The sequence below is a fragment of the Lissotriton helveticus genome, chromosome 9 (genome assembly GCF_964261635.1).
Source record: "Lissotriton helveticus chromosome 9, aLisHel1.1, whole genome shotgun sequence".
Classification (NCBI taxonomy): domain Eukaryota; kingdom Metazoa; phylum Chordata; class Amphibia; order Caudata; family Salamandridae; genus Lissotriton; species Lissotriton helveticus.
The window spans coordinates 706,487,734-706,507,702 of record NC_136070.1 but is presented as its reverse complement, the minus strand read 5'-3'; the positions used below and the strand labels follow the sequence as shown (position 1 = coordinate 706,507,702).

At 44.4% G+C, this 19,969-nt stretch overlaps 1 protein-coding gene across 1 annotated transcript in view; it reads right to left on the bottom strand.

Annotated features, from left to right (window-relative positions):
- LOC144781812 (serine/threonine-protein kinase D3-like) overlaps nucleotides 1-19,969 on the bottom strand; it is a 690,012-nt gene that overhangs the window by 180,349 nt on the left and 489,694 nt on the right. The window contains exon 6 of the mRNA XM_078660826.1: nucleotides 1,502-1,585. Within this exon, the coding sequence (XP_078516952.1) occupies nucleotides 1,502-1,585 (84 nt within the window). The remainder of the gene's footprint in view (nucleotides 1-1,501; nucleotides 1,586-19,969) is intronic.

The window sequence follows — 19,969 nt, the reverse complement described above, 5'->3', positions numbered from 1 at the left end:
CTGCCTCCGGATCCAAGAATAGACTTTTTGTAACTCACTATCCAATTTTTTGGGCTCCCTACATACTCAAGTTGCTAATGTTGCCATTATTAGAGATCTCAATATCTATTTTGATGAATTCACTCTTCCCCAAACCAGCGCCTCCTTGAATATTTAGAGATGCTCGGACTCCAGCAGTTATTCACGGCCCTTCTGACTTTGCCAATTATAGATTAACCACTCCCCCTTTATAGCTGAGACACCCCTTCCTCTATTGTGGATTCTGAAAACAGCAAAACACAAGTATTAAAATTTATAGAAGTAATTGAGAGTTTATGCGATACCAGGAGAAGGAACAAACATATAACCGCAATGAGTGCATGCCCCAAAGATCCACCTGCCAAGCGAGCCTTGAGAAACTCATGTAGCCGATGGAGCAAGAATGCGATAGCACAATTATTTCACACAAAACAAATTTGACATTGCCTGTAAACTTGCGCCACGTTTACGCCGCCGTTGTGTCACGCAACGGCGGCGTAAACGTGGCGCATCCCTGTGACCCATTTACAACGTGATGCATCTAGGCAGATGCGTCACGTTGTAAAGCCCTGCGCCACATGTGGGCGTTCCGGCGCAGGGTGGGCGTTCCGGGGCAGGTGCGCCTCGCAAAAGTGCCTGCATGAAATCTTGTAGATTTCACGCAGGCACTTGTGCGACGCTGCTACGTCAATTCCTTACGCCTGCTTGAAGCAGGCGTAAGGACTGACACAGCACGTTAAGTATAGGGCACACCCGACCATTGCTGGAGTCCCGTCGCGCTTGCGACGCAACTCCAGCGATGCGCCGCCCTTACGTCACGAGATGCGTCACACATCTGCCTAGTCTTGCGCCACGTCGCGCCGCATTGTAAATGCGGCGCGTCTGCCGTGACGCAAGGGTAGTTTTGCGTGACGCATTTGTTCTGGCACATCCCTGCTGATTTGCAGAGATGCGCCAGAACTCATAAATATGCCCCTAAGGGTCTGATATAGAGTTGGCGGACGGGTTACTCCATTACGTTTGTGACTGAGTCACCTGCCCGCCGAGCTCTAATTCAGGTTCTAGGTGTGCTTGTATTATATGGGCAATAGGAGTTGCTGTAAAGTGCTGTCATGTATCTGGGCACCAAGACAGTGAACGGATGTGCAGTAGTCGAGTTCTGTGTAATGAAGTAGGAATGCATATGTGTGCAGTGTGATCGAGTGTCAAAATAATTTTCATGACTTCCAGCTTTACATTGAATGAATTATCTTTTAGTACTCTGTGTGTAACTGTTTAAACTGGTGCAGTATCAGAAGGTTTTTTTTATCGGCATGTGCAGTATAATTGATGCATATGGACATTGCCTAGTGTTGGATAACTGCTTTGTGAAAAGCATTTGATGTAATTTAGTATACTGTACAGGGAGATACAGAAACTGAAATGAAGCATTACCATAGAGGAAGAAAAGGTACCATGCTTACATGTACTATTATCTACATACCATCGGCCTCAGAGGAGTTGCTCTCACCAATGCAGTCATCTGGAATAAATGGGATACAGCGCCTGTGGCAGTTGAATCTACAATCTGCAATAAACAACATTAGAATATATAACATTATATACATTAATATACAACATTAGAATAAACAATAGAAGGTGGGGCAAGTCGACACAGTGATTGCCTGCTGAAAGATGCCATTCTGCAAGCCTTCTAAGAGAGGAGCTCTAAGGCTGAATTCACCAGGATTGAATGGGATCTTAACTGTTTAATAGTGTAAATCATTTGGACAAGCACTTTCACAGTTTCAGCACTTTTCATTTTTGCAATTAAACCATATCTATTTTATTTTATCATTGTATTCGATCATGGGTACTCTCAGCCATTTTCCCAGAGGCCAAAATGTTTGGTCTGTTATGTGACCAAGGGCAATATTGATGCCTCTCTGAAGCACTCTAATTAGAGCGAAACACTGTGTCAGGGGTTGCTTTTACTCATTTCAGGTTGGCTTGAGTTGGTATTTTACCAATTCAAAGCTGTAATACTGTGCCTGGAGTCATAAATGGCTTTTGTCATTTTACAGCTCGGCACTATGCTTAAAGACTTTGCTGTAGAAATGGCAAAAGACTTTGTCCCTTTCTATCTCGGCATGGATAGCACTGTGCTAATCCTATGCTTAAAGACTTTGATAGAAAACCAGACATTTGAGGTGAGCAGATCTAGAGTGTCGCTGGTGTGGAGAGTGCTCTAACAGGAGCTGCTTTCCACCTAAACTGGAGAACTACCCAGAGTTCTCTCCTTCTTTTTTGTACATATATATATATATATATATATATATATATATATATATATATATATATATATATAGGCTGAACTGCGCAATGTGAAACCAGAAAGCTTGTTATTAATCCCTGCTACTCCACCTTACCAAATTGTGGGTTCCTAGGCAAATGTTTTATTTCACTTTCCATCCTTTCTCTTCGTTATTACATTTAAGAGGACCTTGAAGTTCATGACTTCAGGATGTGTGCAGTACAAAACCACCTCCTGGGTTTGATTTAATAAACTATAATGTTCATGAAGAAGAGTAACCCAGGCCACCTAGAGAGTGTATGTAACAATTGACTTGCCTCTTTAGTTCACTAATGGCTTTGTTGTCGGGGTGGGTGGAAGAATGAATCTTCCTAAATTCACGTTTGACAACTATCACTTTTAAAATAATACTTCTCAATGCACTAATATAATCTCACATACTAAGGAGAAATGGTTCTGCTTGTTCATGAAATATCCTTTTTGAATTGTAAAAGAACTTTGTCATATTTGTACAGGTTTGTTGCAGGATGCTTTCACTTTAAATAAATGCTTGCCAGTTTATTTAACATTTTTTAAATGTTAGTGCTGAGACGAGTAAACGGAAGTGCTGGACTGCTGTGGACCAGGGGGTCGCATGAAAACGTTAGGAGGGCCGCATGCGGCTCCCGGGCCGTACTTTGAGTATCACTGTAATAGATACTCTATTTAAGGCATATTATTTTATATGTACTCCTGCTGAGCATAGCCATCTAGATATCAATGTCTTTTGACCAAAAATAGCAACATGAAAACGAACTAGAAGACCCACTTTTCTGCCTATTCTCCCTGGAACTGTTGTACTTTAGTCCATTTCTCTTCACATCTCTTCTGCACCGTTAGTCCCTTGTTATTGGGGGGTCAGATTATGCAACCAGCACATTGTGATTGCATGCACCCATCACTCTGTGCTAGACCCCTTTGTTTGCTCTTTATCTCCATTATGCTACTCACGCCCTAGTTACAGTGGAGCGCGCCTGCATTCAGGGACTCCATAGAGGAAAAACTTGCTGGAATGCCCTACAACCACACACCAACCCCTACCCCTGAATCTAACCCCATTAGACTTACAGGAGCACCATATGATGTCCGTCTCTACTCCTATCTGCCTCTCCCTGAGTGTTCTCGCCTCGCCCCAGCTGCCAACCAAGGGAGTAGCCCGAAAATTAAAATACCCCCCACTTTTATCCACACCTCGAATGCCATTGGGTGAGCGTAGTAAGTCCTACCCATTGTAGATGAGGTACCTTATAAACACCTTTCGTTCATCTTTAAGCCTTTCATATATACATCCATCCATCCATCTTGTCATACTTTCATCCATACTTTTACCATTCCATCCATCTACCCTTTCATTATTAATTTTCCATCCATCTATCCTCCCACTCACACTTCCAAAAAGTCAAACATCCTTTTACTCATTCATCCATCCATTCTTCTTTTATCAATCCAGCAATCCATCCTTCCACATCTCCACCCAGGGCACAATATGCACAACACACAGAGCACAACCTGAAACCCACCCCTCACCCTCTCTCCCTTGTGCTCATTCTCCCACATTCTCCTCATCCCCTAGAATGGATTCACCCTCACATTTTCTGCATATAGTGTTGATCTCATCCTAGGTTCTGCCTTCATTCAACCAAGTTAATTGCGGTGTAGCATGTTAGCGGTTATCATATAGGAGTTATGGTTAACCTTGGGCGTGAACTCCACTCCGCTTGCGGAGTTTTCCGCACTCCATGTTACGCGGGGATCGCGGTGTTCCAAAAAACTCCGCTTCACGGAATGGAGCTTTTTTCCTCGCTTTTGTTCATCAACATCATGTTGGCGAGCGCGAGCAAGGAAAATCCACCTCCCGATGAGATTTTTCCTTGTTCGCAATCGTCAACATCAAGTTGGCGAGTGCGAGCATGGAAAATCAACCTCCCAGCGAGATTTCTCAACGCAGGGGTCAGATTTCTCATTGCGAGTGGTCATGTATCCTCGCGACCGCTCGCTTTGAGAAACTGTCCATGTGCGTTAAGAAAGCTGCACCTCGAGTAAAAATCTACTCGAGCGAGAGAAGGGAAAGCAGCACCCGCTTGCGCTGTGCATGGTGCCATTCGCGATGATTGCACAGTGCGGATAAGCATCCGGCACCGCAAATCACTGAGAACAGCATTTTTCTATCGCACTCCGCCGCTTGAGGAGCTCCGCATAGCGCAGCAGAGGTTTTTTTCCACTTCAGCATAACAAACCTCAGGGTTGGATTGGGATAAAAAATCGGCCAGGCACACCAAAAAAAGTGGCCCACATTTGCATATTGCCTTTCCGCAAAACACTGCTTCAGCAAAGTTTTATGAAATGAAAGAGGGCGGGGCATGTTTTATTAACTTTACTTAGATAAAAAAAATGTTCAGAATAGTTCATACTGCTGAGCCACACATGAATGCAAGTGAGACAGGTTCTGCTCAGGCCCCCTGTCCACACTCAATCAGTATACATTAATGGGCCGGCACAGCAGAAAAAAGAGTGATGCCTTTGCCCATCTGCCTCTAGAAAGGCCCCTCAAGCACCCAATGGGCCTCTAGCAGCATCCTAACAGCACAGACAGCCCCCAGGCTGCCAAAAAAAGCAGGCCACGGTTAGAACTTGGCTACCGACCCTTCGCCATTTCCCGAGGGCCCGCATTATCAATCCGACCCTGCTCACATTACAGCCAGTCACCAATTTGCCTGCAAGACTTGTCTGGTCACGAACTTCCCTTGGGTGAAGACTGGTGTACAAGGTGCAGCACAGCTGTGCCTTCAACTGCAGTCCTCCTTTATACAAACACCGGAAGGTAATTCTGCCTCCCTCATTTCGCTTTTTTCTAGTTCTCTAAACTGATCCTGTGTCTTGCAAATAGTTATTTAATCATTTTGAAAGCATTTTGTGTGGTTGTCCTGGGTGCACCTGTTTTGTGATAGGAAATGGTCATTCTGAAGGGTAAACAGCCATAACAACGCGGGTATTACCCCGCGCTGCTATTACAACGCTGCTTTTACAACACAAGTCGTTACAATGACTTGCGCTGGAGGCGCTGTTGGACAGGGAATAGTTTAATTTTCTATTCCAACACCTTCCCTACTGTAACGTGGGCTGGAGTTGGAATAGAAAATTAAAATATTCCACTATCCAGCGCAAGTCGTTGTAACGACTTGCGTTGTAAAAACAGCGTGTAATGGCACGCGGGGTAAAAGCCCGCGTTGTAATGCCATACAACCTTCTGAAGTGGCAATGAGAACTAAAGGAGGTTGAGACATGGTAATCGAGTGAAGGGAAAGTATACTGTGTGCTTTGGGGTACCCCATCGTTTTCCCCCATTCAATTCTCTACTTTGGCCAGGGCTGCCTTTGACTTCCATATGAGCACCCAGTGTCCAGCCCCTTGCTGTCCATCTATGATGAAGTCAAACGTGCAAGCACAGTCTCCTTTGTACATGGAGGAACATGGACAGCAAGCATCTCTAGAGGGATGTATGATGTAACAATGCGATCAGTTAGATCGCTGTACATTACATCGCTGTTTTTACAACGCAAGTCGTTACCACACCTTGCGCTGTAGGGCGCTGGACTTAGGAATAGTATGATTTACTATTCCAACTCCAGCCTACGTACAGTAGGGAAGGTGTTGGAATAGTAAATTACACTATTCCTTAGTCTAGAGCACCCTCCAGTGCAAGTCGTGGTAACGACTTGCGTTGTAAAAGCAGCAATCTAAATATACTGCAGTGTTTTGACCGTGTTCTTAAGGTCTTTTCAGTCTCTGTAGAGAGATAAAAGCTAAGACTCAAAACCTCAAACTAATAGAATATATGGAACTCCTCCCGACCCCACAAACCCAGCTACTCTTCAGGCCAGGGCGCCCAGTGGAAAAGACACAAAGCAGTGTGTGGTAGTACTTGAAAGATTCTAGTTATGACACGAAGAGATTGCCATTCAGTCTGAAATATACACACATCATCACACCTACATAAATGTCATGATGGTGTCCATTGAGAAAATTTTAATTGCTAATGATATTGTTTGCTCCATTCTGGGCCTTTGAGCTGATACCCTTTTGTTTCTTTTGTCTTCCCAATGTATCTTCTCTTCACCTTTGTTCGAGGGAACTTAAGTCACAAAATCTTACAAAATACCTCCTTGACCCTTTGCACCCAGCATAACAGTTTTTCTCGTGACACATACATCATCCTGACCATGGGTCAAGAGAACCTTCTGTCTTTCACTGGCTTGCCATGACTGCCATCTCTGATACTGTTTGCGTCCATTCTGAACCACTGTGGTGTTAACCCTTTTTGCACCTGGTGGTGCATCCAAGTTCCTAGAATGTACCTGATCCCTCTTTAGAGCCACCCGGGAAGCCTTAAAAACTCTTTCTAACATGACACATCGTAAAACATGGGCCTAATATCTGAATATGGCTCTAAGGGTTACATGGTCTTTTGCCATAGAGAAAAATACAATAAACAGGTTTGTAAAAGGCTGGTTTCTTCACAGTACACAGCAAAACGGAGGTGCGCACAGTTTAGGTTATACGAAGGTAGGTGTTTACAATGTTCATGTTCTGAACCACAGAGGTGCCAGGAAACAGTACACATGTATGTTATATTCTGCTAGGAGTCCCCAGGAGTATAACCATTGAGCATAAAATAAATGCATTTTTATGACTGAAATATTATGTGTGCTTCACTGGCGTAACAATAGCCTCCGCGGTGCGCGGGCCCCCGAGGTTCAGGGGGCTTCCTTACCACAAATACAAACTGACGCTGAGCAGAGAGCAGGACTGGGTTGGGGAAAGGTGCCGACCATGGCCGAAGGGGCGGGGGGCAATTAGTTTATTTGGCGGCAGCAATGTCACTGCGTGAAGCACAGCCTCCCCCCCCCCACAGTCTCTGCGCCAGTTTTTAAATGCCTGCACCAGACCCGTGCACCGCACTTGCAGTATTATGACCATGGGCCTGGCCGGCAGTCCATTATTATTTTAATATGTGTGCCCCTGGCCTGCCTGGAGAAGACGGTTCGGCTCCCACGGCCGCACAATGCCGCACGCTCACGTTTGTGCAAGACACGCATGTGGTGCTGCGCCGCTGCTGCGCGGTGACGGCGACCACACGCACCGTAGTCAGGCCCGGACTGGCCATAGCTGGCACCGGGCAATCCCCCGGTGCGCCGCAAGGGTGGGGGCCGGTTTTGAGCCCCTGGGGGCCGATTTTGTTACAGGGCCGTTTTTACAGCAACTTGAAGTTGGTGGTAATTTGCAAATCGTTAAGGGCATTTTGGAATTTTTTATTCCTTGATACATTGCATTTAAGGAATCTCAAAATTTGCAATTCCTTAAATGCAATCGCAAAATAAGGAATGGCAAATTTTGCGATTCCTTATTTTGCACCAAAATTGTTTCATACATACCATTTTGCCAAATTGCATTCGCAAACGCCGAAATTCTGCAAATTTCGGCGTTTGTGAATGCAATTTGGCTTGATACATATGGCCCCAAGTCTCTTACCCCCTGTTGACCCCCGCATACAGACATACATAGAAAACGCACTACAAACGGGCACACATGCATGCACATGCTGAGAAACACACGCATCCTGTGAGACAGACCCACTAATGCATAGGGGTGCACAGATGCACCGAAGCACGTGATCACACACGCAGGCACACTGAGTCACAGAACTGAGTCACAGGCACACTGAAGCTTTGGGTCTGAATGGCCTGTTAAAACCTGGCTGAAGCCTGACTGTTTTCCTCCCTGTACGACCATCATTTTGAAGGTTGATAGGAGGAAGGATTACACAACCCCAACTCAGTCACGCTGTTACAGTTGAGTCAGGCACGTGGCTTTCTTTCCCTCACTTTTAGGGATTTAGCGAGCGACCCTGCCCCAGTCAGTTTGGGATAAATAAATTGTTCATTTGTCAGAGCAGCTCTCAGAGATGAAGCGGCTCATATGACCAAGGTGGGGCCCCGCGACTAGTCTGGAGACCCCGGGACTAGAGGACCCCTGGGCTCCCCATATCAGATCTTTGAGTCTGTTCTGCTGCACCCCCCGGTGCTGTGCTGGTTAGTGACCACTTAGCACCCCAAACTGGGAGGGAGCAGCGCTCTGAGGCCTGGGATTTTAGTGTCTTCATCGGGGCGCTTTCTGACGTCACAGGGGTTTGTGCAGACTGAGGGCCGCCTGCTTCCCCTACATGAAGCTGGGCCTCTCAGAGGCCTCTCTGTGTAATGGGAATAGAAGGGGCAGGGTGCCAGGAATGCAGAGCAGCCTTGAAAACGAGGGGAAGGTGAGGGAAGAATGCGGGCATTGGCCCTTTAAGAGAGGAAGAGAGCACTCAGCATACCCCCGAGGGAGTTGGCCGGGAGGGAGAGGAGGGGACACCGGACACCGGGATCAGGGGGCATGGGACAGAGAGGTGGGGAAGACGTCAGAGGACTCTGGGGTTGAAGGGGAGAGACTATGGAGAGGCAGTAGATGGTGTTGAAAAATGGAGAAGAGAGACCCCGAGACGAGGAAGAGTCTAGAGCAGCAGATGGGGGGAGGAAGAGGCGTCTACACTCCGTAAAGCGCTACAGCGCCTCGTCAGGAAGAGGAACCGCTAAGTAGTTACACTTAAACCACAGAGAGGAAAGCGCCTGCTGCGAGAGCTGGTGCCGGATAGAAGAGGCGGTGGGAGGGATTTGGAGAGGGAAGCGAGGTGGGGGTGTGGGAGGGACACGGAGAGGATGCGGAGCAGGATGGGGGTGAATGTAGAGAGAGAAGAGGCGAGGAAAGAGCCTGGACCGAGAGCCCCAAAGTCTTGCAGAGAGGGGGGAGGGGGAGAGAGTTCTGCGGAGAGTGAGGGGTGTGAGGCAAGGGGTACCGAGGGAGGTATGGGAAGTGAGCGCTTCAGCTGGGATGGGGCCTCAAGAGCATGACCTGGAGGGACGGAGCTGGACCAAAGGCAAGGACCGGGCTGGATGTAACAGAACCGGCTAAAAGTAATGGAACCGGGCTAAAGGTAACAGAACAGGGACAAAAAAGTTTAAAAAAGTGGAAACCAGAGCTTGCCATTGCGGGAAGGCAGGGGGCCATCTGTTTTCACACAACTGAGTGAAAACAGATGGCCCCTTAAAGGTAAGAAATTGCCTAGCGACAGCCGCAAAGCAGACAAGCATGTCCGGATGGGCCATCTGAAAAGGAGAAAGGGCAGCGACTACAAAACCCCATTTCCAATGGCAGGCCACCGTTTAGCATAAACGGTGACGTCAGCCAATGAAAATGATGGGCGGGGCTTCAAGCCCCCTTCTCAATTCTCCTCTATAACTACATGTCTCGCCGAGGGAGCAGCGCATGCGCTCCAACGCTAGGCAAGACCTAAAAAGGACTTGATTTTTGTACATTGCTGGATTGGGGATTGATTTATTATGCATTTTGAAAGTATTTTCACTTTTTCCGTTGCTTCATCAACTACAATTAGTTTAGATCTTGTCTTTAGGTACTTGCTAATATGGTTTGTTTATATTCTACATGATGTGTTATTTACGGTGTTCTTTGCACTTGTCTGTAATATGTGTGCCTTAAATCTTGTATTTAGCATTATTTACACTACAGACTTGATAAATACAAACAAACAAACCTCTGCATCAATGTTCTCAAGCATCCAAGCAATTTACATCATAAGCATCGTTTGCCTGCCTGTTTTGTCCTACTTACTAAAAAAGCCATGATGGTTGAAATGGCCTACTCAGTTGATTTTAAATACTATAGAATAGTTTTTATCATGCTCAACCACTGACAGACAAAAGTGTGTGGCATGCAGATAATTCACACCTGTTTATTTCTGTTGGAGCTGACTGGATACTGAGTTATATCTTATGCACTCCTTGTGTACATTGTCAGTTCTCGTCTGTGAAATTGCAGGTTTGTGTTTGTCTTTCAAATTTCCAAGTTATTTTTCATCAATGTGATTTCTAATTCAGACCCTATGCATTTGTTCTTTGTTCTTCAGCAATGGGCATTCCTGAAACAACAGGACTGCTCCTGGGCATTGTTCTGTTTGCTGTCCCAGTTGAATAATCTACTCTTGACAATAATGTTAAAAAAAAATAGCTTATGTGTTGAGTGTTTCTCAAAGGCATTTCAATCAATGTAGGAGGTTTCAAATAAAAAAATACCAGATTTTTTGGCGGTGGGGCAAAGTGATAGGTGGGGGACCAGGGAAAGTCCCCTCCATGTACATCACAGGGCAGCCCCCTCAGGTTTTGTTACTCCGCTGGTGTGCTCTAAAAGAACCATCACATAAAATAACTCTAAAACAACAAAGAGGCAACTGTCACTAAAGTTTTTCTAAATAGTGACAAACAAGAACACTGATAATAACTGACTTCCAAATTCATCTCCCCTCATTGTTTTGAAAAAGACCACCAATGCCTGTGTAATCTGCATGCTGAAGAGCATGTGGCTAAACTCTATGCAATCTCTCCTCACTACCCTTCAATCCTAGTAATACTTCACACATACCCGGAAATATGAAAGCTTTAACTTCTGGGTGGGCTTCTTGAACAGAGCATTTTAGATTATTCAAGTTTGCAATTTTATTTCCAGTTTTGTAAATACTCACATTCCTAATTTCTTTTTTAATTTTATATACAGTTTACTTCTCAATTGCAAGTGAATAGTAGGAGTTGTTCTCACTTGAGTTGATAAAAAACGTAGTTTGTTGGAAGTCCTTTTTTTATTTCTTTGTGCCATTCCGAAAGGGCACACTGGATCAGAGTGGTCATTGCATTCTCTTGCTTTGAATTAAATAAGTGCTTCACCAGATTAAATGCAATGGCAAAAAATAAAAACAAATATATGAAAAACAAATAGGCAAACTACTGGGTCATTACTCTCAATGAAGTGTAGCACCTATATTTACTAGCCGCTTATATGAGCTGTGATTTTGGCAGGTGAACCTTTGGATCTCTCCCTGTTTTGCAACACTCTATATTCTCTTTGTCTGAAAGCTGGAGTGAGTGGGTAGCTGAAACCCTTTGAAGACTTCCTGGAGTATCGAAGCTCAGTTCTGCCTGGTTAGCTCTGCCTTCTCAGAACCAGCGTCTCAGCACACTGGGTGTGGTCAAGTATGAGCAGCCATGTGAGCTGACACCCGGAAGCCTGTAGGAGTGCTTGCTACAACATATTGCCTTTAGCTGCATAGAAATGCAACCACCAGCTTTGGCTTCAAGAACCATTACAGAACAGTAGCCAGCTTGGGCAGAATCGTGAGGCTCTTGAGCTGAGAGAACTGCCTAGAGAAAAGGTTCGGCCCCATGGACAGAACTGGGAGGCTCTGGTACTACAAAATTATTAAAAAGCCTAAACTAAAATGTGTCCTTGAGTCCTGTCTCCTTTTCATTTGTTATGTTATGTTATTAGTTTTGTAGAGCGCATAGCTGCCCCAGCAAAGAGGTGTCCCAGCGCTGATCCTAATGCAAACAGAGAGCCAAGGAGCCGCTGGAAGAGGGGAGGAGGTTATTTCGGAAAGAGATATGTTTTTATAGCCTTTTGGAGTGACACATGAATTTGGTTGCTTCTGATGTTAACAGGAAGAGCATTCAAGAGCTTAGGAGCGAGGGCACGGAGGGAGCACCCTCCGGCCCGGTCGCTCTTAACATGAGAAACATATGCCAGGTGTTGACCGGCAGACCACAGCTTGCGGTTGGGTATGTATGGCGTGAGAAGATCAGCTAAAATATCGGTTGTGTAATCCAGCCGTGATAGTATATTAACCTGGATAAAAACCTGGCGGGTGTTAGCGCTGAAGAATCCAAGCAGTGGTTTGAGATTGCGTAGGAGTTTAAAACAGACTCTGGCTTTCACCTTTTGTTTGAGCCTGGTAGATCGACGCAGAGTCGACCTATACGCCTAGATTTCCGTCTGTTTGGGAACAGGCAGGGGACATAGATTGGACGGCCACCAGTGTTCGCTCCACAGATGAGTGTTTTTGCCCACCAGAATGATCTCAAATTTGTTGGCATTCAATTGAAGACAGTTGGATGTCATCCAGTCCACGATAGCTGTCAAGTAGTTTTAAAATTTGGTAGCATCCGGTGCTGATTTATCAGCTAATGCCACCACCAACTGTGTGTCATCTGCGTAGGAGACTACAGCTAAGCCCCTGTCCTTGGCCACTGCAGCCAGAGATGAATGTAAACGTTGAATAAAGTAGGACTCAGAGCAGAGCCTGTGGGACCCCTTGGCACACAGCGTGAATTTGAGAGAAAAAGAGGGGGGCAATCACTTGAAAGTACGTGCTTTTGAGAGCAAAAGAGAGGGGAAATCACTTGAAAGTATCTCTCAGCTAGAAACGAGGAGAACCAGCTTAAGGCCGAGCCACAGATGCCAATATCTTCTAAGCACTGCAGAAGGATCTGATGAGACACCATATCGAATGCAGCGCTCAGAAGGATCAGACCTGAGGCAAGCCCTTCATCCAGTGAGCTCTGAAGATGTTCCATAACTGCCAGAAGGGCGGTTTTGGTACTATGTTGTGTCGGGAAACCATTTTGGGAGGGGTCTAGCAGATCGTTGGCTTCTATGAAAGTGGTGAGAATGGAGTTAATATAGAATTCAGGGACTTTAAATACCAGAGGAAGAAGAGAGATAGGGCGAAACGTTTCCAGCTTGGAATCATCTAGATTGGATTTTTTGAGTAGTGGAATCACCTTTGCATGTTTCCAGGAGGTGGGGACTACAGCAGAGGACATAGACAGGTTTATAAGATTGCTGAAGTGGGGAAGAAGCTGAGGTAGAAATTTCTGAAACTGATCAGATTTGAGGGGATCCACTGGGGATCCTGATTTAATTTTATTGCAAATGGTGTGCATTAGTTCCTGGGAGAGTGCAGGAAAGGTAGAGAGTGAAGTTGAGTTGAGTAGCCTGCCTTAATCGTAGTTGGGGGAATGGTTTTGTAAATGTCCTCGACCTTCTCAACAAAGAACGAGGCCAGTGACTCTCATTGCTGGTTGGAAAAGAAGGAGGATTTATTGGTCTGCCCTGAAGATTTGAAATCCTTAAGCAAGGAAAATATGCATTTTGCCGGATTGCTGCTATTTTTGATTTTATCTGCAAAGTAGTTGGGTCTTGATTTCTGAATGGATTTATGGTAATTTTTAATAGCCACCCGAGATTGTACTTTTAGGGCTGGGTCATAGCCGTCTCCATGCCATCCAGAGGTGAGACTGCAGCACATGGAATATATACTTAAATTAAATTAGAGATTTATATCCATCCAAGTAACGCAGACATTTTTGAAAAGTGAGAATGCAGGACACATTCAGCATGCATATATTCAATGACAGATACATGTCCAACGTAGAAGACAAATACCTGGCTACATTCTAATTGCCTTTTAAGGAAACAACCAAGATCATATGTTCATACCAGAAATCACATGTTCAGTTCATATAGTGTCAGGCATCAAAAAACGCATTTGGGAGTGAGGAGGCCAGGGGAAACATCTTTTACCACGCAACTTTTACCACGCAGTGCCTTTACAACGCAGGTTTTACAACGAAAACCATTACAACGCATTGCACTGGGGGGCGCTCTAGGATAGGGAATAGTTTTAATTTACTATCCAACACCTTCCCTACTATCCACGGGGACTGGAGTTGGAATAGTAAATTAAACTATTCACTATCCAGCACCCCCCAAAGCAATGCGTTGTAAAGGCTTGAGTTGTAAAACTTGCATTGTAACAGCATGCATGGTAAAAGCATGCGTTGTAACAACGTACATCCGGAGGCAGTAATCAGGATGATGGAAGGGAAGGAAAAAACAATAACTGGATCCAGGTGCATTACACATGAATCACGTTTTGGTTACAGAGTGAGGCAGAAAAAGTATTTCTAGAGCATTGTATCACGAGGGCACGAAACTGAAACTGAAACTGCTACACTAGTTAAAAATCAAAGAAAGACTCAGATTGGTTCTTTCTGCATTATTTCAGTTGTGTGGCTCTTTGAAATGATTTTAAAAATGCATTTATTCAAGAGCAAATTTCTTCAACTGATTAATTTTTTTCAGGCCATAATTTATTGTGTCCTATTGCATTGCTCTCAAAAAGAAAGACTGAGGAAAGTAACACCACCTTCTCTGCCCTGACAATGATAACATTGTATCTACTTGAAAGGAGACTATATGGATCAAAACTCCTGTTTAATGTGATTAATGCCAGCCTTAAGTTTTAGTAGTACAAGTTTTAGATTTGTATGACTTCATACCATATGGCTGAAATGCCAACTTTAGTTTGCCATGAATTAATTTTAAGTTTTATTTCCACTTTAGTTTGTCTTCCGCTAAATGTTCACTGATTGCATTATTTTTGAAGATTCGTTTCAGTTACAGAGAAAGGGATATAGGTGTCAAGTCGCATTGCAGAGTTATGTTAACAAAGCATTGGCTAAGCGACCTCGTCAAATCTTTGCGCTAAGCTAAATACATCCATCGGACACAGTGCAAAGAGGCTTTACGCAAGGATTTTCAAAAATCCTGCCTCGTCATTATTCATGGGGCAGGATTTTTTCAGTGAATCCAAACAACTGGTTGTGAAGGTACAGATAGAGTAAAACAAACAATAGATTTCAATCTTATATATCTCATTTCCGAGATGCCGGATTACAACCCCTGTGTGTTAAAAGAACAAGTCTTGCAATAACAGAAAATAAAGTGCCACTTTGAAAAAACCCACGTGCTGTGCTATCTCCAATGATGGGAGTAGTATCTTGGTGCAACACTGCTATTAACAAATTGATGTTCAAATAGATCAACTGTCTTCTGGATGGCTTTTCAAGTTTTATATTGATATTTATAACTCACATATTTTGTTATTATCATCAGTTTTGTTTCTAGACAAATGCAGTTGTATCACAGCTCAATTTCTGAATCAACATTTCTGTTCCAAAAAGCTCCTAACAACCTCAATGCTTTTGACAGTATCTATAATAGGTATTTCGTGCACAACTATATACTGAATCGTGATAAGAACTATATAAACCATTGTATATAGAAAAACGTAGAAAGCGGCTATGAACGATGTAATGCTGATAAAGAGTGGTTTATATAGTTCTTATCTGGACCCAGTATACAGACGCACATAATAAACCTGCTATATGGTCGATATGTCGGGTAGATTGATATTACACTGTTCTAAAGCCTGTAGGCCGACAGCGGCTCCTCCATTAGAGCAGAGGAAACACCCCCCGCCCCAACGGCAGAGGGGTAGCTCATCCCGGATCGGCGTTTAACTGGCACAGAATGAAATGAACTGACATCTGTGTACCTGGGTGGTGTCTGAAACGACACTGTGACTTCATAACCGATGCTAACGAGGCCGACGACATCACACGGAGCGGAATGGAGCTACCCAACGTCGCACGCAAGGGGTATTGCCCAGCAAAAGTTTCCAGATCCAGCCTGACGCCTGGGAAATTCAAAGGTATGTAATCTGCAGCTAGAAGTATCTATTAATTTAATAGTATTTTATTTTTCATTTCTGGCAGCCTGTTCCAGGTCTAAGGGTAGGGTGGGGCCATTGCTGCTGATTGAGAGCATCAGGGAGGAGTAATGGCACTGATAGGCCACTCAAAGTGCGCATATCAGTTTGGCCGGCAGTCTAGCGACGGAGAACCTGACATGCACACTTTAAACGGGAGACATTGTTTACTTTGCATGCATTACATCGTGTGCCATTACAACACGGTCATTACAATGACTGCTGTGTTACATCGCATACGATTACATCGCAAGCCGTAACAACAACTTGCTGTAGTAGGCAGAAGGTGCTGGATTTACAATCCAACACCTTCCCTGTTGTTGCACAAACTGGATTAGGAATAGTAAATTATACTATTCCTAAATCCAGCGCGGTCGTTGTAACAACCGCATTGTAATGGCATCCGATGTAACGGATTCTTTATAATGACATATATTCCGTTAAACCTCTTCAACCTGAGCTGTGTTACAGAGCCAAGTGGAGAGCAGATACAGGCCCTCAGCATCAGAATGAGTGCCGGGCCAGCCCGTTCCAACCAGTCCTGGAGCTCCCCTCATGCTGGGTATTATTATTTAGTGCATGAGAGCAGCGTCTGTAATGGTTAGGGGTGTTCAATCAGGGTTCTGAGCTGAGAGTCACGGACTGAAAAGGAACACCGAGGCAGTAGGTAAGTACACTTTTTATTTTTTAAGAAAAATTCCTTTTGACTCACTGACAGGCACTGTGAGAAACTTGCACTTCCTTCAACCTCAACTCCGGAACTCCCAATCGTTATCTGTTATAAATACTGGTGCATATTTACAAAGAAATTGGTGTAGGGCTGTGCTGCTCTATGCCAATTTGAAAGGGCAGGAATGCACTGTATTTGCAAGATACAGTGCATTCCTGTCCTTTCAGCCAGCGTGCAATTAGCAGCCGTGTGCCAATGGAGGCACCCTTGCGCCATCATGCAAGGGTGTCTGCATTGCTTGCATGATTGCTTTTGTGAAGGAACCGACACCTCCCTGCACAAAACAATCACAAGAGGCATTTTCTTCATTCTATGAATGCTGCAGATTGCAGCACATGTGAGAAGAGGAAACAATTAGGAGAAATGTAAATATTTCTCCTTGTTACGTCTGCTCTAGGGATGTGCAAGGTTTTGGCGCTGCCCCAGGTTAATGAGCTATTGTAAATCTGGAGCAGCGTCAAAGTCCATGGGTGTTGCGTGGGAACACCCACAACAACACCCATGGAGCGCCTTTTTGAGACTTGCTCTGCTTTTCTTACTCCATATCTACAAGGCCATGCAAAGTCATCCAGGGTGGCTTTCTGTGGCCTTTTAGTTATGGCTAAGACCTGTGCAGCACCAGGATGTCACAAAAAGTGACTTTCTAGTGGCTCACAGGACTTGTAAATATGCCCCACTGTTTATAATGGACCACAATTGAGAGCTTTGGCTTTGAGCCTAAGTGCATTGAAGGTTTCTCACAGTATCTGTCAGTGGGTCAAAATGTTTGCCCCAACACTTTCAAATGTCAGGGCCACCTCTGCTTTAGGCAGATATTTGGTTACAGGGAATCTTACAGATTACCATAGTAGTCAAAGTTGTGGTGTAAAGGAGTCACTTGAACAAACCTTGGGATAGAACATTTGCAGAGAGAACTTATCACACCCTTTTAGGAGGAATTTTATAATGTGTTGATAACTGTAATTTTGCACATAATTGTATCTTTGTTATTGTATATCTCATTGCAGCCTTGTGGTGGTTGCTTGAGGTGAATGCAGAAAGTCGGAGGTGGTTTTGATATCAAGTCAATAATAAAGGCTGTAGGCTTGAATGGTACATTGGTAAATAGTTATTTCTGATGATATAGAACAGACTTGTTATTAAGGAAAGTTACAGCAAAGGTAGTAGGCCTGGTTTATTCTGAAAGACGTATTAAAGCCATAATACTCTGAATAGTGGATTGATATTGCAGCAAGTTAAAGCCTGAAAATATATTTTGTTACAAAAATCTCACAGATTACCTTTGTAGTAAGAAACTTTTCTGCTGATTTGACAAACTTTGGGGCTATAAGATTTGCACTATAATAATTACTGACAGAATCCCTTCCGAATGCCTGACAGTCTTAGTTGTATGCCAGGAATCTATACCTAAAAAAAGAATTAAACACACACACACACTTTGAGTCATCCCTGTTCTGCAATTGTTCTATATTAGAGTAATTTGCAATCTGTTTCCATCCATGACTGCATGCAGCAATGGGCAGTAGGTCAGCAATTGCTTCCCTAGGCTAAAAAGTGATACAATTTCTCTGATCACATGTGCACATCTGCCTGAAAATTAGTATGCTTCAGCAGCATGGCTGGTGGGAGGGTTTTCTTTTTCTCCTTTATAAGTCCCTTTTCATTTCTGTCCTTCTCTTTTTATTTCGATTTTTATAGCATATGACAGCTCCCCAGACAGTGCTAATGGTAAACGTGCTTGCTGCTCATTCCATCTGTAGTGAGGCATAACCTGCATAGTTACTGCCAGTTAAGTAGGGAGCTTATTTATGAGAGCCCTACGTCACTTTTGCACCACGTAAAGTGGTACGTGCATGACGAAGGTCTCTCACAAAGATGTTTGAAGCCATGTAAAGCCACCATGTGTGGCTTTGAGTATCCTCATAAATCATGAGCAAGGCTATGCAGCGCAAATCACTGCATCACATTACTCTGTGCACTGGAGGCCTTCTATGGGCATTGCAGAGGGTTTCCCATGCAACACCCATGGAATTTGATGCTACCTCAGATTTATCAAATGATGTAAACCAGAGGAAGTGCCAAATCCGTATGCCTCCCGAGGTGAGGCATAACGAGAAGAAATATGTTAATTTCTCCTCGATTTTTCCTCTTTCCATTTGTGCTGCATTCTTCAGCACACATGGAAAGAGAAAAACACTGTGTGCCCCTTCCTGCACAAAAACAATCCTGCATGCACCAAAAGCGCCCTTGCTTCATGGTGTGCGGGTGCCTATATTGGCGCTAGGATGCCAAAATGGCGTCAGCGCATGCTGAAAGGTCAGAAATGCACCGTATTGCTTAAATACGCTGCATTCCTGCCCTTTCACTTTAGCGTAGGGCAGCGCAGCAATATGCCTTATTGTGCTGCTGCCCTACACCATAATGCCATAAATGAGACCCTAGGCATCCATTAACCCCTTCGACGCTCATGACGAGCTGGGCTCGTCATGAGGTAGCCTCCTCGCACGCTCATGACGAGCCCAGCTCGTCATGAATAATGGGCTTTACAAATTCTCAGCGTGCGAGCGGAATTCCGCCCGCACGCATGCGGTTAAGGAATAGCATTGTCCATTGTGTATCATTATTGTACCATCCCAGGATGGACAAACATTGGTTCTTAAAACGATTGCATGCTGGTACTTTAAAATAATGATACATTAAGAACAATATATTTCAAAGACAGTTACCAACTGCTCTGTTAACCGCATCGCTGCGGCGGCTTTTCCCGCTGTGCGCGGCGGTTTTAAAAAACCCGCGGTTCATGACAAGCTGTGCACGGCAGGTAACGCTCATGACGAGCTGAGCTCGTCATCAGCCTGGAAGAGGTTAATTTCTTTTTGTTGCAGTATATGGCCACCATGTGGAGGTGGCAGCATGTTTTGTGTTCCACTTTTTTACTCTTCTAATTTACCTTGCATATTTTGTTGAATTTGTGGTTGTGTAAGGGGGTGAATGCAAGAATGAATCAGTGGGTGGATGAATTAATGCATGACTGCAAAGATGGGTCAAATTGCACGTGCAATGAATTATTGAGTGCCTAAACCCATCAATTAAGGAAGAGGCACTTTAATGTATACCCCAGACTACTGGCACGCACTGCCAATGCTTGTTTCCAAATGTTTTCGGGGACAAAATCTCCACACCTCCGGATGCACTCAAGCTCTGCATCAGTTTCAAACCTCACCAGCCATCATTATTCAAGACACACACTGCTTTATGTCACAGCAATCTGAAAGTTCTCAAGCCACCAATGAGTTACAAGCCTTTCTCGATACAAAAACCTACCCTGACAGCTGGCTTG